Raw genomic sequence first — 20,620 nt, 5'->3', positions numbered from 1 at the left:
CTGACCCATTCCATGAGTAGTATATAGAATGAGAAAAGGGAGTGGAGGAAGAATAAAATTTATACTTATGTAATATTTGGAATGTCTTATCCAGCAATTCAACATCCAAGTAGGTCTAACAGCAACACTAGCAGTTAATGGTCTTGCCTTGGGGGGCAAGATAAAAAACAGGAATTTAAACTGAGTTCGCACTCACCATTTTTGCCCAGTTATTTCCTCCCAGGCCAGGGTTACCCTGACGCAGCACAAGTTTCAGCCTTAAAGATCCAATTCAGGTGGGGAAGATATACTGGGATGTGTATTTTAGAAGAATTATTTTTCCTTTACTGCTCTGACAGCTGGCATTCAAGTACCAGCATAGGAGTCTACCACCATCATGTCTCTGCTGTCTCTCTGCCCTCAATGAGTCTCCTGTGCCGTCATATGGCTATTTGCAAAAGACACTTCACCTGCACAGTCACACACACACTTGCAAAAATCCAAAGCTTGGCTGCCGGTGGGTGCAGAGCACCCACTAAATTTTCCCCGTGGGTGCTCCAACCCCGGAGCACCCATGGAGTCGGCGCCTATGCTAAAGCGCTGGGATGGCGTTCTGGAGTATTCTGGCACGACTGAAGCCCTGCAAAACAGTAACTATGAACAAGGAATCCAAGACAACAGCAGTGATGTGCATTCATCCTTAAAAATCAGCTCACCTATTTAAGTGGCTTCAACATAAAATCACTGACATTTATTCACAAGTAGATTTGTTTGCACTGGATTTTAACTTGCGTATAATGGCAACTCACCCTGTGGTAGGTTATAAAACTGTTACCATGCTCACAGTGCTCATTTACTGAAACTGAAGTGTCGTGTTCACCTGGTGGTTCTCAGAGTTTTCGCTGCAGAGAATTACAACAGAATTCTATTTGTAGTTATCGACAAAGAAAAAGATATTGCAGCAAACACCTTTAATATGAATAAAAAATTCACAATGGAGGTACATTCTGGGGAAACGTAAAAGGAATGATTACAAGAGAAATTCTGACAGAATACAAAAATAAAGAAGGCTCTGCCAGACTATGAAACTAATGAGGAATGACGTAAATATGTTTGATTTATAGTTACATTATTGTGTTAAGCACTGAAAACAAACTTTTAAGAAACATCAGCTGAAAGACACTTGAACATATAGTACATAAATCATACCATCCACATAGTTGTAAGTAATAGTCCTTAAGTACTTCATTTTACTTAACAGAACACAAAGCAATGGAACATGTGCAAATGAGGACTCTCGCATATACTGAATTTAAAATGCCTATGATAAAATTAACATATATAGTTACATTTAAATAAGGATTACACTACTGGTGGAGAAATGAAACATACAAATATCAGCCACATTATCCCTGCTGCTGAAGTATGCTCCACAGTTAATCATACTGGCCCTATTTTTCTCTCAAATAAACATCACATCAACGTTAACCGAAGTTTTATCTTAGTCTAAAGTATAGAAAGAAATATAGCATTATGTAGTATTCTTTCCCTTGTTGGTAACAGAGACAGAAAAGGCTCTCTTGTGGATTATGTACACTGGTTGAAAGAAGTATCTCATGAAAAGGCACATACCTGTGATTTAAGGCTAGTATGGTATTTGTTTCATGCAGAAAGTAACATTTAAAAATGGAATTAGTATGGTAAGTGGTTGGCTTCACCCAGCTAGCCACTTGGTGCAAAGCTAAAATGTGTGCTTAGAAGCCTCAGACTGACAGTGATTCTCGCTTCTTTAGAGTTTTTGTTTTTAAATATACAATCAACAGATAAAGACCTACCTTTAAAAAAGGTATTTGCTGCAATTCCATGAGTCAATCAGCCATCTATTACAGCTGTTGCCTCTGTGCAGGTACTATATGAAGGCCTTTATATTACTCTGAAAAATATTATTTATACTCTCCTTTTTAAAACACAATTACATGAAAATGATTCATTAAAGATGTTTAATATATTCATATATAAAATATCAGATGTTGGTACAAATCATGTAAACCTCCTTTTGGAAATATTTTGACTAGCCACCACAATGACCAGAAACCACAAACATCTTATCAGTGCAAATCTATATTTTTTGTTTAACTACAGAAATAGCCATCAACCCTCACATACAAAAGGAGTACTCAAAATCTGAAATGACAGAAATTATGCTTGGGCACCTGAAAGACACCACCCTCCCACCATATTCAATTACAGTATTATAAAAAGGAAAAAATTAAAGCTGTTTGTGCAAGAATCACTGCAACAGTCCTTCTATCCCAACCCCTTAATTTTTATCAGATGTACAGATTCTAGGTTAAACAATGCTCCTCTTTTCTAGTTTGATCACTGTTCTTCAAGCCACGATGGAGCATCTACTCCAGGAGTTTTCAATTTGATGTGGAACTGTTTAAGTGTCTGTTCAAGCTGCTTCTGATTCCCAGAGAAGTATGCAGCAATGGCATTGTGGAACAGAACAAGCTGATTGTGCAATACTTTAACCTGTGGACAAGGACAGAGGGAGTTAAAGACGAAGAGGCATTTGATTGACACTTGAGGCTTTAGACATAACAGGAGATTTATTGGATGTACCAATTTTAAAAAGTCAGACTCTAAACTAATGGAGAAGAGTTATTCAATACACATTTAACATTTTATGCAAAAATCCAACCTTTTGTGATACAATCTGAGTGTCATTAGGGTCTATTAATTCAAAAAAATTCAATTCCCCACTTCAAGATTTTTCCGGTCACAATGAAAACTAAGGCAATGTAAGAGAGTATTTGTTTTAGTGTTTACACTCTGCAGCCATTTATTCTAAATATGTCTGAACATGTTCTTGTATTTAGCTCTACTTTATTTTCATGCAGAAAGCAGCGTACAGATATGCTTATAAGACTTTGTTAACATTAGCAAGAGGCTTACAGTCTCTTCTATTAGGAGGCAAGTATATTTGTTGATGTCTGAAATACTCTCTCATATTTAGGTATTATAATAAATTCAACCCACACTGCAACACTTTTTGCGATAAATGATATATATATTCTCACTTGCCAACCCTTTTAAGCTTTATTAGTTCCTGAGAGTCGCCAGTTTTTCTCAAAATAAATAGCGAAGACATGGGTTTAGTGCTTGTGACAATGGGACTACAACCTGTTACAGCTAGGCCTAGCAAAAGCAAGATTCCTCACACATCCTACCAATGCAACTAAATTCTGACATGCAACAATCGTGCTACTCTAATGTGGGGCTCCTCTAAAAACAGAAATGGCAATAGCACTGAACTGATTGCTGAATCTGTGATACGATAGGGAATAGCCAAAGACAAAATTCAGCTTCACTTGTAATTTAAGAACACCTGTTCTTCCTCGATGACTGAGTTGACACAGAGGCCTGGTCTACACTATGAGTTTAACTCGAATTTAGCAGCGTTAAATCGAATTAACCCTGCACCCGTCCACACAACGAAGCCATTTATTTCGAAATAAAGGGCTCTTAAAATTGATTTCTGTACTCCTCCCCGACGAGCGGAGTAGCGCCAAAATCGATATTGTCATTTCGAATTAGGGTTAGTGTGGCTGCAATTCGATGGTATTGGCCTCCGGGAGCTATCCCACAGTGCACCATTGTGACTGCTCTGCACAGCAATCTGAACTCAGATGCACTGGCCAGGTAGACAGGAAAAGCCCCGCGAACATTTGAATTTCATTTCCTGTTTGCCCAGCACAGGAGAGCATAGGTGACCACAGAGAGCTCATCAGCACAGATAACCATGCCGGCCGATAATCGAAAAAGAGCACCAGCATGGACCGTACGGGAGGTACTGGATCTGATCGCTATATGGGGAGAGGATTCAGTGCTAGCAGAACTACGTTCGAAAAGATAAAATGGCAAAACTTTTGAAAAAATCTCCAAGGGCATGATGGAGAGAGGCCACAATAGGGACTCAGAGCAGTGCCGCGTGAAAGTCAAGGAGCTCAGACAAGCCTATCAAAACAAAGGAGGCAAACGGTCGCTCCGGGTCAGAGGCGCAGACATGCTGCTTCTACGCTGAGCTGCATGCAATTCTAGGGGGGGCCGCCACCACTACCCCACCTCTGACCGTGGATTCCGAGGCGGGGATAATCTCATCAGCCACACCTGAGGATTCTGCAGACGGGGAAGAGGAGGAGGACGACGACGAGCTTGCAGAGAGCACACAGCACTCCGTTCTCCCCAACAGCCAGGATCTTTTTCTCAGCCTGACTGAAGTACCCTCCCAAGCCAGTATCCAAGACCATGACCCCATGGAAGGGACCTCAGGTGAGTTTACCTTTTAAAATATAAAACTTGTTTTAAAAGCAAGCGTTTTTTAATGATTACTTTGCCCTGAGGACTTGGGATGCATTCGCGGCCAGTACAGCTACTGGAAAAGTCTGTTAACGTGTCTGGGGATGGAGCGGAAATCCTCCAGGGACATCTCCATGAAGCTCTCCTGGAGGTACTCCAAAAGCCTTTCCACAAGGTTTCTGGGCAGTGCAGCCTTATTCCGTCCTCCATGATAGGACACTTGACCACGCCATGCTAGTAGCAAGTAATCTGGTATCATTGCATGACAAAGCCTGGCAGCGTATGGTCCCGGTGTTTGCTGGCATTCAAGCAACATCGGTTCTTTATCTCGCTGTGTTATCCTCAGGAGAGTGATATCGCTCATGGTAACCTGGTTGAAATACGGGAATTTAATTAAGGGGACAGAGGTGGCCGTTCCTACTGGGCTGTTTGCCTGTGGCTGAAAAGAAATCCTTCCCTGCAGTTAGCCAAGCGCGGGGGGAGAGGGGGGGGAGAGGGATTGGCGCTGAGCTTTTCGCCTTTGGCTAGCAGGGATCTTCCCTGATACCAGCCACGCGGTGGGGGGAGGGATAAAGCGATCATCCCAGAGAATTGGATGGGGGGGGGGGGGGGGGTTAGTTTGTTTTCTGCTGCTGAAGGTTAACAGGAAAACCGCAGCAGTCAACGGGCTTTGCTTGGTATGTGGGAAAGGAGGGCGCAGAAGCCGAAAGACAATGGCTTACCATGGCCGCATGCAAGCCGAATTCTGTTGCCTGGACCTGCGTCTGTGATCTCTAACACCAAAGCCACAGGCACTCAATATTAAGATGGAAAATGCGACCTTGTACTGAAATCACATGTGCTATGTAATGTGAATAGTGTTTTTCACCGTGAAAGAGTATAAGCATTGTTCTATAAAATGTATCTTTTTAAAAACTTCTCTCCTTTTTTCCATCCCTCCAGCAGCTGCAAATTTTTCAAGCCTTCCTCCTCCGTCCCGAAGGCTATCTCAGATAAGGCGGCGGAGAAAGAGGACGCGAGACGAGATGTTCTTGGAAATAATGGAATGCACCGGCAATGAAAGAGCTCATTTGAATGAGTGGAAGGACACGGTATCTAAGTACAGGAAAGATGCCAGTGAACGTGAGGTCATGAGGGACGCTCGAGATGAGAGGTGGCAGGCTGCAACGCTGGGGCTGCTGCGTGATCAAACAGACATGCTCCGGCGTCTGGTGGAGCTTCAGGAATGGCAGCAGGATAACAGAGTGCCGCTGCAGCCACTGTATAACCTCCCTCCCCCCTCACCATGTTCCACAGCCTCCTCACCCAGACGTGTAAGAACGTGGGGGGGAGGCTCCGTGCACCCTCCCACTCCACCCCAGTGGACAGCCCAACCAAAAGGCTGTCATTATATTGAATTTTTTCAGTGGCCTTTTACTTCCCTCCTATCCTCCTCCGGGTTACTTTGTCGGTTCTCTCCCTATGTTTATAATCAATTAATAAAGAATACATGATTTTTAAACGATAGTGACTTTATTTTGTTTAAAAGCAAGCTGTGATTTAAGGGGGGAGGGTGGTTTGCTTACAGGGAATGAGTCAATCAAGGGGGCGGGTTTTCAACAAACAGAACTTTCACACCATAGCCTGGCCAGTCATGAAACTGGTTTTCAAAGCTTCTCTGATGCACAGCGCTTCCTGGTGTGATCTTCTAACCGCCCTGGTGTCTGACTGCAGGTCTCCCCCTTACTCTCACAGAGATTGTGGAGCACACAGCAAGCAGCAATAACAATGGGGATATTGGTTTGGCTGAGGTCTGACCGAGTCAGTAACGAGCGCCAGCAACCTTTTAAACGGCCAAATGCACATTCTACCACCATTCTGCACTTGCTCAGCCTGTAGTTGAACAGCTCCTGACTCCTGTCCAGGCTGCCTGTGTATGGCTTCATGAGCCATGGCATTAAGGGGTAGGCTGGGTCCCCAAGGATAACTACAGGCATTTCAACATCCCCAACGGTTATTTTCTGGTCTGGGAAGTAAGTCCCTTGCTGCAGCCGTTTAAACAGAGTAGTGTTCCTGAAGACGCGAGCGTCATGAACCCTTCCCGGCCAGCCCACGTTGATGTTGGCGAAACGTCCCTTGTGATCCACAAGTGCTTGCAGCACCATTGAAAAGTACCCCTTGTGGTTTATGTACTGGGTACCCTGGTGCTCCGGTGCCAAGATAGTGATATGGGTTCCATCTATCGCCCCACCACAGTTAGGGAATCCCATTGCAGCAAAGCCATCCACTATGACCTGCACATTGCCCAGAGTCACTACCTTTCGTAGCAGCAGCTCAGTGATTGCTATGGCTACTTGCATCACAGCAGCCCCCACAGTAGATTTGCCCACTCCAAATTGATTCCCAACTGACCGGTAGCTGTCTGGCGTTGCAAGCTTCCACAGGGCTATCGCCACTCGCTTCTCAACTGTGAGGGCTGCTCTCATCTTGGTATTCTGGCGCTTCAGGGCAGGGGAAAGCAAGTCACAAAGTTCCATGAAAGTGCCCTTACGCATGCGAAAGTTTCGCAGCCACTGGGAATCGTCCCACACCTACAACACTATGCGGTCCCACCAGTCTGTGCTTGTTTCCCGGGCCCAGAATCAGCGTTCCACGGCTATAACCTGCCCCATTAACAGCACGATCTCCAAAGCACCGGGGCCCGCGGTTTGATAGAATTCCATGTCCATGTCCTCATCACTCTCGCCGCCGCGCTGCCGTAGCCTACTCCTCGCCGCCTGGTTTTGCAGGTTCTGGTTCAGCATAAACTGCACGATAACGCGCGAGGTGTTTACAATGTTCATGACTGCTGTCTTGAACTGAGCGGGCTCCATGCTTGCCATGGTATGGCGTCTGCACTGTTCACCCAGGAAAAAGGCGCAAAACGGTTGTCTGCCGTTGCTTCCCTGGAAGGGGGGGGGGGGGGGGGAGGATGTACCCAGAACCACCCGCGACAATGTTTTTGGCCCCATCAGGCATTGGGATCTCAACCCAGAATTCCAATGGACGGAGGAGACTGCGGGAACTATGGGATAGCTATGGGATAGCTACCCACAGTGCAACGCTCCGGAAATCGATGCTAGCCCCGGTACATGGATGCACACCGCCAAATTAATGTGCTTAGTGTGGCCGCATACATTCGACTTTATACAATCTGTTTCCAAAATTCGAATTATATAAATTCAGATTAATCCCGTAGTGCAGACATACCCTAAGGGGGAGATTTTCAAAGGCACACAGCAGTTAGGCACTTAACTGCCATGTGTGCCTTTGAAAATCTCCCCAGAGGTCACTTAAAACCCATACATATTACATCTAACACCACCCGTGTATGGATGGGGTGTTTAACATACAGAATGTGAACAGGAATATGTTCACAAAACATTTCTAAGGAATAGGGTTACAGCCTAACCTGACAGATTAGCATAGATGGGCCCTTAATCTGTCATGCGGCGTAGTGAGCAGCCCTTTCTGAATGGACACTGCTGGTCTCAGATAGTATCACAAAAGCATCTATTACAACTATTTCTTCTCCTAATAAATGTTCACCCCATAATATATGCATTTTGCCCAGGACCTGACATCTTGGGTCTGCTTTTGAAACACTAGGTAGTCCATCTACTCACTAGGTAGGATGTGACTAGTCACTGTGCCAGCAAGCAATCCACTAAGCAGCATAATGATAATCAGACAAACTAAGTACTTGAATAGATAGGCTAACAATTCATTAAATTTGTCAAATCTGTGTACAATTTATAAATGCTGGTGGGCCAAATCCACTCGCCAGTGACATTTGTCCCCTCCAAGATAATATATATAGCAACTCATTTTTAAAGTGCCTATCTTGTTTATGTGCCCTTGAGGAAACAAAAAGTCACTTTTCTGATGTAATCTGCTTCATTTGAATCATAGGTCTTTTTCCATCAGAGTGCTGATAGGTCCAGCCCAGCTCCCTGCCAATGCAGGATTGTTCCCTATATCAGTGCTTCTCAAAGCCGGTCCGCCGCATGTTCAGGGAAAGCCCCTGGCGGTCCGGGCCGGTTTACCTGCCCCGTCCGCGGATTCAGCCGATCGCGGCTCCCACTGGCCGCGGTTCGCCACTCCAGGCCAATGGGGGCTGCAGGAAGGGCGGCCAGGACATCCCTCGGCCTGCGCTGCTTCCCGCAGCCCCCATTGGCCTGGAGCGGCGAACCGCGGCCAGTGGGAGCCGCGATCGGCCGAACCCGCGGACAGGGCAGGTAAACAAACCGGCCCGGACCGCCAGGGGCTTTCCCTGAACAAGCGGCGAACCAGCTTTGAGAAGCACTGCCCTATATCACCCCCGTTATATCATATAATTGAACCAGGATTGTTTGTTACAATGTGCAACAAGGTTATATTGATACAAGTTTAAAATATACCAGATCCTTGTTTTCAATCATTTGCTACATGATTCCAGACAAAATGCAACAGACTAATGAAAATTTCATCATAATAGGACAGCTTGCTTTTACCTCACAGAAGTGAAGAAATTCAGGAACAAATGAATGTTTGTCCTTAAGCCCATTCCTTTGCTTATCAGCAACTGAACACACTTCTATGCAAAAGTCTGAAGTGGGTGTGCGATCATAGGAATCTTGTGCAGACCCACACTCCTAACCTAGCATTTTAAAAGTATGCCAAAAGGGAGAATTGCCCAATGAAAGTCTGCAGCACCAAGTCTGTCTTTGAAAGAGATCAGACAAACCAAAAGGGGTGAGTCTCCCATTCTGTCACTTCCAATGCCCCAGTTCTTCATCTCACTCCTCTATTAAACACTCCATCTAACTATGGTCTACTTCTTCCCAATCACCTTCACCTGATTCGACTTCATTTCCTCTTCCTTGTGTCACAATTCCTCCACTAACATCACTCAGTGATGACCTGCTTGCCTCTTTGTCTTAATCTCATTTGAGCTAAAATGCTGGATCAACTCTTCCACTCACTTACTTGGTCTGGTCTTCATTAAACACTGCTCCAACTCTAACCTCTCTATTGAGATTCCCCTCAGACCATCATTTAGTCTCCTTCAATATTGTCCACTTACTTAGACTTGTTTGATATTGCCTGGGCTGAGTACTTGGGCTGGATGGGTTTCTGTTTAAATTTAGTGTTCTGTACCATGGTTTGTTTAGATAATTTGTAAGGACCTTATGGCACCAAGATTAGAAAATAAAGAGAGTCATCTGGGCTATAAATCCAAGTACTTAAATTAATTAGTAAGTGGAAGAGATCTTAATCTTTTCAAAAATATGTTATGAAATTCCAAAAATCATTCTGTGGCACAAATCTGTATATGATCTTTGTTTAAAAAATAGGCAACCATGTTTACTGAACTTAAGTATCTTTACAAAGATACTACAAACTACAGTTTCTAAATTATAGTGGCGTCAAATACATTCTATGAAATTAGACCTTGATAAATCCAAAGTAACAGAAATTAATTTCAGGGCCACACTGTTTTGTTTTAATTCCTAGTACGTTCTCTTGATTTTCCTGTGTACTGTATTGGAAATGCTTGATGCAAGTGAAAAAATGGCCACATCTATACAGTCTTAAAATGCATGCTCCCCTCCACTGACCACTTTAAACTGACCAAAATTGGTTTAACTTTACAGTTTCTAATCACAAAGGTGGACATAATTCAAAGCTTCATCCATACTCATTTCATTGAACACCTCCCTAGCTTTCCCAGTCAATCTGGTCAGCAGGACAGGCATATGCTATACCTTGGGATATGGTGAATTTCACACAGAGGAATTTCTATCTACCTCTGAACCTTTATGGCTTCAGTATTTTTGTAAATGGGACAAATTCTTTCCCAGTTTTTGTTGTCACGAGGGGGAGGATTTCCAGATGACAGTGAATTATGTGAGGGGCAAGGGGGAAAGGACTGCGTGTGTTAAAAAAGTCAGGGCATTCCGTTAAACGGGAGAATAAAGAAAGGCTACTTTATCAGTAAGTTACAGTGCTTTGAGAGTGCTGTCTATACAAAGTCCCTCTCCTAGGATGAAGTACTCCAGGTATTATGAACTTCTAGAACCTTCTGGAAAGCTCTGGCTGCCCATTGTGGGCTGCACAAGTACTGCCTCATGGCATCAAAATTAAGATGTTATAGAAGCAACAGTCATAACTCCAAAGTTAAGGCTGAGTTTTACATGTGAAGCAGGGATTCATGCCTCATTTTATGTATCAAAAATGCATCATATCACCCTCCTCCCAAACTACAGCACTTATTCCAAATATCTACACATAAATCTTAATTTAAATTCCTGAATTTATGGAATTGGTCCTTTCAGAAATTTATCACATTGTGTCAGTCTTTTTGCTTCTAATGATTTAAATAATGGGCCATCTCTTTTCTTTTTCACACCTCCCAGATAATAAAAACACTCACTGAAGTCTTGTATATAAGCTATATCTGGGGAAAAAATTAGGATTAATGGTCATTTTTTGCTGCTGTTCTTCATAATTGAAAGTTTCTCCTTCAGCAGAGGCAGACAAATCATGTTCTTCAGAATGCCACAAAGAACTGCCCTATTTCAAAATGGCGGCCATCTTCTATGGGTACTAGTGTGACAGAGGCCACAGGCAGCCATTACCAAAATGGCCACCAGATCTCATTGTTTTCAGTGGGACTGAAGATGCAGGCTTCCCTTAGCAATAATGGCCACTGCTTCCATTCACCTAATCCTCACATCATTTCTCAGTGCCTTTGAAAGCACTGGGCACTACCATCTTCCTTGAGGGCAGCTTGGCTTCACTCTCATTTGAAACAACGGGGAGATGGTGACTATTTTGAAAGATGAAATTTGAGTTACTCTGAAGGAGAATATTTTATTTTTCTGTCTCTGCTAACAGATAAACATTTAGTTAGGATAATGGCAAAAAGTGACCATTAATTCTAAATATTTATTTAAAATAAAAGCTACCCATTGCCTAGATCTACGCAACTGGAAGGACAAAATTGGTGTGCATGTACTGTTGGGCATGCATGTGCTGGGGAACATGATGGATGAGGAGGAAAATCCAGGTGTGCACTGCCTCCTTTGCAATGCGCTGTCACTGCAAAGCAGCTATAAAATCCATCTCAACTGGCCAGTATAATCTGGATGATATGTGCTGCTCTGGAGTGGCTAAAGCAGCTAGAACATACGAGTGATTCTGCTCCTAAAAGTTAAATAAAGTTTAAGGCTGATACTATGTATCTTCTACTCAATAGAACTATCATATGGTAGCATTCTCTTTGCATTTCTAGTTTAGTGTACATATATGAACTTTTCAATTAAAAAAATAAGGAAATTCCAAGACAAAAAACTAAATTAAGATGGCATTAAGTTGAGAATACATATGAATAAACTCTGGGTAAAATGCATTACAATAATGTCATTATCCCAAAACCAAATGTTATAAATCTGGGACATTCAAAGTTAAGTTTAAACTTAAAAGAAATCCAAATATGTTAAGGGTAGGCCACCCAAACAACTAATTCTGCCCAGTAGTGATACAGGGGAGGAGGGCAGCGTGGGTGGGGTGGGGGAAGAAAGGAAAAAGTGTATTTTTAAAAAATCCATTAAATCTAATCTGGAACCACAAATACTAGAATTGTTTATTATAATCATATGGCTATTGCATGGTGTAACAATACTGCATGATTATTTTCATTATACTACTGCCTAGAAGCACTGCTGATATCATGGCCACACTGTTCAAGGCACTATACAGACATATAAGAGACCGCCCCAAAGAATTTACAATCTAAACAGACAAGGCCAGACACCATTTGGTTGTTTGATTGCCCTACCTATAAGGGCTTCTATAATAGGCGAGAGAACACGTTTTTATCCATATGACTGTAAGACTGCTTCCTTCAGACTGCTTTGAGTTCTTAAGATTTTACCACTCTTCAGCATTTTGCATAGATAAGGCTCTTAAAGGAGAAAAAAAGCTCTCTAGAATTAAAAAGTTCTCATGTATAATTTATTTCAGCACCAAGACCACATATATTAAGTCAGAAATTTATTGATTGATGTCCATTCTAGAGATATAGATGTACTAATACAGCTCAGTGTTCCTACTGCATTTGATAACATTGTTCATACAGTATGTTTAAATTTTCTTCATATGGAATAAGTCTGGCATATGAATGAGGGCTTTCCAAACCAAAGATGCATGCCAAGCAGGCTCTTTAAAAGGCACTGACCCAAAATATTAGGCCAGTATGGACTATTGCTTTTTCAATGATCTCCCTTTATTTCAATCTTCTCTTCTTCAATTAAACAGTGGCACTTCTCTTGTGGTATAAGAGAAGACAGGAAATGGCAAACTCCAATTAATAAGGGGCTTACCAAAGCATAATGTAACAATGTCTTTGCAACTATTGGATAATAGTATTATGGAGACTGTTCCATCAGCTTGGGAGTTGAAAATTCTGCAGTTGTTCTTAAACCTAGTCTCCTATATGGTATACTGAGCTAACAAGTGAAGCAATGGGGTAGCAAAGATTCTCTTACAGCCTTACTCTGGGACTTGTTTTACATGTACTGTATTTCACTCCCTCAGATACAGACTGAATCATAATTTGACTAGTTGTAAGATCTGTTAGAGTGCTGGTGACACCCAAATGTTCCTTTGGTAAGACAGGTTTAATGATGTCTCAGCTTTCATAACTACAATGGGGAAAAAACTAAAAGACATAGGTTATAATTTAATCAAAAGGAAATTGAATTAGAGTGCGGTAATCCCTCTAGATTTCAAGAACATTTCTTCAAACTTTGTTCTTAAGGGCTACCAAATTTATTCTGTGAAGAGCTCAAATTACTATTTTAGCCTCAAGTTCTATTCCAGTGAAATACTGATAACATTACATTTTCCAGTATCACATACAGGACAAGTACTAGTTGCAGCAGGAGCTCCTTTGTTTTTCCAGATAAAATCCCATCAGCACAGACTGACATGAAAGGAGAGTGGTGATTTAAGAAGGATTCATTGGAAGAGTACGATTCCTATATGCTCTGTGATTTAGGAATCTTCCGTTAAATCCCAGGAAGCATAACAAGAAAGAAGAGTCGTTACATAAAAAGGAGGGAAACTAGGAATTATATACAGACAAAGCTACAGGCTGGAAAAATGGGTTCCTATCACAGTAAGTAACTGTAATCCTGTTTTGGCTTCTTTTCAATGACCCCATATAGAGATAGTAGATTTAGAAAACAAAGACGATCTTAGGAGGTGGGCCTAAAGATATATTTAAAAAGACCCCTCATTATGGCTGTTGTGATTATGAAAGATACCCTTGAGGCCTCCATTTTCAAATGGTAGCTATAAAAGTCCTACAGTAAATATTTTGAAGCTTCCAATGCCATGTAGTTGAGAAATACCCAACAGTGCTAAGACTGCTAAGCACACAAGAGCAGTTTTTAAAAATCCCTTTTTAAACAGAAAAAGCCTTGAGCCAAACCTCTCTCAAAGCTCAAGATAAATCAAGACCGATTGCCAGATTTTACAATTTATGTAGGAAATTGTCCATTTCCAGTCAAACCATTAGTCCTTAAATCTATGTGCAAATTCCACTTATATTTGTTGAAAACATACAGAAAGATTTCACTAATTTTCAAAAAACCTTATTAGCACACATTTCTAAAACTCTACTTAATTTTTTAGAAATTACCTCAATTAAATTTAAAATACAGTGTTGCTGTGTTAGTGTTTAAATAGGTATTTATGTATAAATGTTTATTTTTATGGCAGCAGTACAGAACTCAGAAACTGTGTACTATGCTCGTAAGAAAAAACATACAACTCGAACTATCATAAGAACAAAATAGCTACTGTGTAGAAAGCACTGGAGCTCAGAAATTCTGATACTAGATCTTGTGTCCAGAAGGTAAGGATGTATTCCCTGTATAGAGGTTGTATTTAGTCAATGAAGGATTCTCCTTCCCCCAACCCCAATTCCTACCCAACCCACACAAGCCCAGAAATGACTTTGGCCTTTTTACTGTAGGATAGGGCTTCCTTAAGAGATTGCAAGTCTCCCGGCTCCAGTGCAGGGTTAACTACAAGGCAACACAAGGCAATTCTCTTCTTCCCTATTGCCAATCCAAAGGTTGTTTGCAGTTTCTGCCATAGTTCTCAGCCCTGTTGAGTTATTTGTCCCCCTTGTAGTAGTAGCGGGAACCAGCGGCTTGAGGGGACAGATTTGGGGACTGCAGGCTGCAACTGTCAATATAATTCTGCTGTTAATCAAGACTCCCTGAAGGAAGGAAGAATTCATCAGGGGTCTCTGCAACATTCAGTTTCATAAAAAACAAAACAAGGTGGCAGTAAATGGACTCTTGTGGGTCAATTAAATCTCAAGATTTTTCCAACTCCACATTAGATTGGCTGTGTTTGTTAAACTGCATGTGTGTGGTGTGTTTACGCAATTTGTATTTACACAACCATGAAATCTGCAATTTGATATGGGTATAAAAATGCAAAAGTGCAAAGGAAAAATTTCAGCAAGTGCTACCTTCAGCTGTTTTTAAAGTCATACATCAATAGCTCCCCTATAAAAGTTAAATCATTTCAACGAGAAAAAAGGCAAAAAGCCGAACTATATCAATTACATTAAGTCCTTAATCATAGACGTAACAGGAAGCAATGAAAGAAAATTATCTCAGTGCACCAGTTTGCAGAAACAAAACATTTATCTCCAGTTTCCAGATCAGCATACACTGAAAGTTCAACTCTTCTGAGAACTAACAGTTTAGTATCTGCATTAACGTTGGGATCTGAGGTTCAGTTTGCTTCAAGAACATAATTTATAACATTATTTGCAAATGGAAGAACTATGCATCAGACACTTAATGGGCTAGGTGCTCATATGGTGTTAACAGGAAAAACTCTGATAACACTGATTTTCAACAGTTGATGATCTGGCCCATTAAGGGTTTGGTGTGCTGTTTATTTGCAGATGGCAGAGCTATATCAGTATGGATGTTCTTGAAGGAATCTGAACCTCTGGACCTAATGCTGATGCCGGTGTAGTAAAGTATCTTATTGCTCAGAAGAGCTGAATCAGTGGATGCAGAGCTGGAAACCAGAGGGAAGTGGTGTTTTTTGTAAGTGTATGTGCTGAGACTTTTTCTCCTTTTTCGTCTCCCCACTAGTTTATTGTTCTCTACTACCTTTTCCCATTGTGTTAAGGGTTTAATCTAACTGTATTGTCTGATTTAGGTTTGGGCTACACTACAGAGGTAGGTTGACATAAGGCAGCTCCCGGAGATGTAAGTTGCCCACTACATTGACCTAATAACTCCACCTCCGTGAGAGGCATAGCATTTAGGTCGACGTAGTTAGGGTGACAGTGTCTGCATAGACACTGCGTTACTTACATTGCCTGTTGGCCCGAAGGCAGGAGGAGCTCCAGCTGCCTGTGCCCCACACAGTTTAAGTCAGTGGAAGTGCTCCTGGTGAGGACGTGCACCACCAACACAGGGGGCACAGTGTGGACAGGAACCACCATAGTAATTACTGTGGTGGCTGTACGTTGACCTAACTTAGGTCGACTTAATTTTGTAGTGTAGAGAAGGCCTTATATTGACTTCAGTGGAGCTAAGCTGTTTTACACCAGCTGAACATCTGGCCCAAAACACTTTCTCTTGAAAAGTCAGAGTCCTGCAAGGGTTTTAGGGTTGGGTTTTTTTGGTGTGTTTAAGAAAACAGCCTGCGCCAGAGTAACAGGTAATGTTACCAATGTCAAGGTTTTGCAATATGAGCTGGTGTGCTACTGAAAATATTCATCCATTGTTAGAGATAGAGGTTGCTAACTCTCCCTTCCCTGTGGGCATTTGCAGTAACTTCAGTCATAGGAAAGGACTCTAGCCATTCCAGGCACATATTAATAAGACTGTTCTATTTTTATACCTATCTAAGAGGAAATAAGTTAGGAAAAATCCATTTTGTCAATCTTCATTTTATCCTAATCCTGACATTGTTATTAACTTCCAAATCCATGCATGCAGAGATCAGTAGTGTCGGTTAGAAACAAGTAGTAAGATGTTTGCATGAGAAGCCTTTATTTTTCTAGTTCACAGAAATAGGGGTGGGTGGGGAATAACAGTGACTCTTGCATGCCTGAAAAAGAAGAACTCTTGCAGGACCAGAGAGTATGTGAGGGAAAGGGGCAGGCAGAAGCAATCCTGTCTAGAATCTACGAGAAAGGGAAACTATTCCAAGAACCAGACCCTTGCCTAGATTCAGGTTGAGAGATAGAACAGTTTTGCTTCTGAGTTGAAGGTGGCATGTAGAACAATCGTTACAGTTCCTCAGTCTAATCCTCATCTAACATTGATTAAATACACACATCTTGGCACCAAAATTATTAATTCTTAATTAGGAGAAAGATTAGTTTTGAAATGGTCTCTTTACTGCCCTTCCTCACTGCCTTTTACACATATCCCTCCCGCAGGCATTACCAAACACTGTAATAATGCTCTGCATTTTGAGCCCACAATCTAATCATAGATCAATTAGTAAATCAAAGTATTGATCACTATTACACAAGTGTGAAAAAGTGCAGTAGAAATACTTTCATATATTCAAGTAATCTTTATTATATGCTTTTACCTCAGTAATTTAGAGTGAGGGACTTGAGGTCTCTAAGTCCATGAAGGCATGTTCCAATAGTACAATAAGAATCCAGAAACCAATCTAGTTTACTTCTCTTTCTTGTTTTACATTTTGAAGCAGACTGTATTTCAAGAAAATGTGCTGCTATATCAGATATTAATCTCGGGAGACAGAATCTAGCAAAAAGCAACTCCACTACACAGTGTAGAAGGTGATGTTGTAGCTTACCTTGTTTTCCTCCAAAAATTTCAATTTGATAGATACATCATTGCGCATTTTGTCATATTTCTCTTTATGCACTTGGAATAGCTGCTGTGACTGTTCAATCTTTGGCAGAGTGTTTGCATCACGGGGACCAAGATTAAGTTCTTCTAGATCTGTGCGATAGGCATCATATTCAATCCTAGGAGGAAAAAAAAAAGTTAAAATGAGCCCCAATTTCTCAAAACTTGCACACCAAAACCAGGAGATTAGAAAGAAAGCTGGACCAAATATACAAGTGCATGTAATGCTCATGAAAGGTACTAGAATGACACCACTTTGTTTTACGTTACACATGCTTTGATGCATAATCATACTGATGACGGAACATGCCAACAACTCAACCACGTTATAAGAGTATGTCTTCACTGCAGAGTTAATTCGGGTGATCAGCACCTGCACATTCAAGTTAGCCTAGAATAGGTGTGAGCAGCCACACCGTAAAGCCATAGCCCAGTGTCCTCATTGATGCCACACTCATCTATAAGTGTTGATGGGGTTTCAGGGGCATATCCTATGGTTCTTTGTACTATAGTAAGCTGAACTGCTGTATGAAAAGGGAATCAGAAAAAAGTCTGTCCTTTTGGGCACAAAGGGATAATTGTGGGAAGGCACTAGAGGAATATCAGCACTTGAGTGATTTAGTCTGCATCCTCGTTGCAAAAAGGGCAGGTTAACAACCCAAGTGAATACATGTATATACTCTTTTGGGTAATGTTAGGTCCTGAACCACTGAGGTCTGGTATATGAACGCTAACCACTGAACATTAGTACACTAATGCTAGTCTTTTGTGAACTGCACTACATCATCCCATGCATGGAGAGCATAAGAAAATAACTGGTATAATCTTTTGAAGTCATTTATTTAGCATTCCATTCAAAGTAAACTGTTAACAGATTAAAGACAGGGGACCAAATGGTTTAGATATTTTGTCAAGAGGTTAGAAGCCTGTCACATCCAGATTGTCAGTTTGAATACAGCCCAATTCAGATGAGATCTAAAGTTACTACCTGATCAGGGCCGGCTCCAGGCACCAGCTGAGCAAGCTGGTGCTTGGGGCGGCAGATTGTTCGAGGCGGCATTCTGCCCAATCCTAGGGCAGCACGGACGCTTTTTTTTTTTTTTTTTGGTCCGCTCCGGCCGCCCTGTAGGGGGTGGCAGCGCGGAGAACCAGAGCGCCCTGCAGGGCAGTCCTCTTCCTTCCCTCCCCGCCGACCGGAGCGGAGCCCTCGCGGCAGGCGGCGGCGCAGCAGGAGGGGGCCGCGTGGCAGCGCCCCTGCTGTAGCCCTGGCCGCCCCCTTCTCTCTCTCTCTCCAGTCCTATTGTTTTTTTTTTTTTTTTTTGCTTGGGACGGCCAAAAAGCCAGAACCTGATATGTTTGATAGAGTTCTTACATGAAATTAATTTAGCTTGTACATGACACCATATTAACTAGGCACTGAATTACTGGTCTCATCTAGTTCATAGCAGATAGGTATCCATACCCATCAATTCAGCTGGCACCTAGTCAGCAGACTCCAAAGATTGGTCAGTGACTGAATGGACCACTATTCAAGGTTAATATATACTATCAGGAAGCAGATTGAGAAATCTGGCTTTGTTGCCACCAAGCTATACCTTTACTATGGATAAGTGTCTCCAAGATGGGTAATCAGTTATCTAAAGAATGCACTAAAGGGAACTGGAAGAACATTTTATTTCTCATTCAGAAACATTATTTCATATATGACTATATGTAACCGCCCAGAATTTCCACTATTATTCTACCGGGGCGGGGAGGGGGGAAACAAACAAACAAACTATCTTTACCCAATAGGAAACATTAAGGCCATGTCTATACTACCTCTTATGTCAGCAAAACGTATGTTGCTCACGGATGTGAAAAAACACCCCTCCCCCCCATGTGACATAAGTTTTGCCGGCATAAGTGCTCGTGTGCACAGCACTACGTTGGCGGGAGATGCTCTCACTGACATAGCTACCGCCACTCGTTTAGGTGGTTATTATGTCAATGGGAGAGCTCTTTCCTGTCGGCATAGCATGGCTACATGAGCAAATCTTACAACGGCACAGCTGTGTCGCTGTATCGGCACAGCTGTGTCGCTGTATCGGCACAGCTGTGTCGCTGTATCGGCACAGCTGTGTCGCTGTATCGGCACAGCTGTGTCGCTGTATCGGCACAGCTGTGTCGCTGTATCGGCACAGCTGTGTCGCTGTATCGGCACAGCTGTGTCGCTGTATCGGCACAGCTGTGTCGCTGTATCGGCACAGCTGTGTCGCTGTATCGGCACAGCTGTGTCGCTGTATCGGCACAGCTGTGTCGCTGTAGGCTTCTAATACAGACCTGGCCTAAATAGAATCATTTCTGAAAGATCTGAGTTTAACAGAAAATTTTCTGCAAGTTTAAATTTCAGACATCATTTTGAAGTATTATATAAGTGTAAAGACGGAACGTACTCAGGATTTAAAATATGAAAGTTGTGTTATATTTACAAACTTTTCAACACTGTTTACCAGTTCAAACACAGGGACTAAACCTGAAGACTGTGTGTTAAATAAAAGTAACTGATGACACAAAATATCTACCTGGCACTTTCATACTGTTTCACAGTCATTAACGTATCTTCAATTGTTTTATTCACCAGTGTGTTCACACTGGCAATAAAAAAGTTAATAGCACCAAGAAGGGTCTCTCCATTTTTAGCTAGAAGTTTCTGTGTATCTGCATTGTATCCAAATTCCTCCTATAACAAAGAACAACAACAACAAAAAATACTGTGGTTTATAATTAAATCATGTCATTTACCCAGATACTCATTAACACTGGAAAAAAACCACACATACTTATTAGGAAAACAACAGATATGATAGACCATATTGTATGCAATTTCATCACTGCTGTTTGAATGTGTGTATATTTAAATAGACATAAGTGATTACAATAGTCTAGGCAACAAATTAAGCTCAGAGAGTCATAACCACAACTATCCCTTTGTTTTAGACCTTTACAAGCAACTGTTCAAGTTTCTCCCATGAAACCCCATTGATTTCAGTAGAATCTGTCCCAACAGGATGGATAGCACCTATTCTTGATACCAATTCTACTGTGAAGACAGTTATGGATCTTGGCTAAACACAAAAAAATTACCCTTATTACCACTTCAAAGAATACTGCCAAAAATCTTCAGATTATCATTTTGTAACTATTTAGGATTAGTCTAAATTCAGTGTCTCCCTTAAAGACAATTGTAACACCATGAATTATACCAGCAAAATAGGCATCGTTAACTAAATTCACAGGGGGTAAACGGTATTAATTAATGAACAAGGGTGGTTATTATATCCTGGAACACCACAATCTGATAT

At 41.8% G+C, this 20,620-nt stretch overlaps 1 protein-coding gene across 1 annotated transcript in view; it reads right to left on the bottom strand.

The window, feature by feature from the left end:
* Positions 1 to 935: 935 nt before the first annotated feature.
* The window catches only part of ARFIP1 (ADP ribosylation factor interacting protein 1), a 77,772-nt gene continuing 58,087 nt past the window's right edge, over positions 936 to 20,620 (bottom strand). The window contains exons 8-10 of the mRNA XM_065404838.1: positions 19,841 to 19,998; positions 17,221 to 17,395; positions 936 to 2,514 (exon numbers count right to left, since the gene is read on the bottom strand). Coding sequence (XP_065260910.1) covers positions 2,359 to 2,514; positions 17,221 to 17,395; positions 19,841 to 19,998 — 489 coding nt within the window. The 3' untranslated portion in view covers positions 936 to 2,358. The remainder of the gene's footprint in view (positions 2,515 to 17,220; positions 17,396 to 19,840; positions 19,999 to 20,620) is intronic.

Source organism: Emys orbicularis, chromosome 5 (assembly GCF_028017835.1).
Source record: "Emys orbicularis isolate rEmyOrb1 chromosome 5, rEmyOrb1.hap1, whole genome shotgun sequence".
NCBI classification, from domain to species: domain Eukaryota; kingdom Metazoa; phylum Chordata; order Testudines; family Emydidae; genus Emys; species Emys orbicularis.
This window is presented reverse-complemented; position numbering and strand designations above follow the sequence as displayed.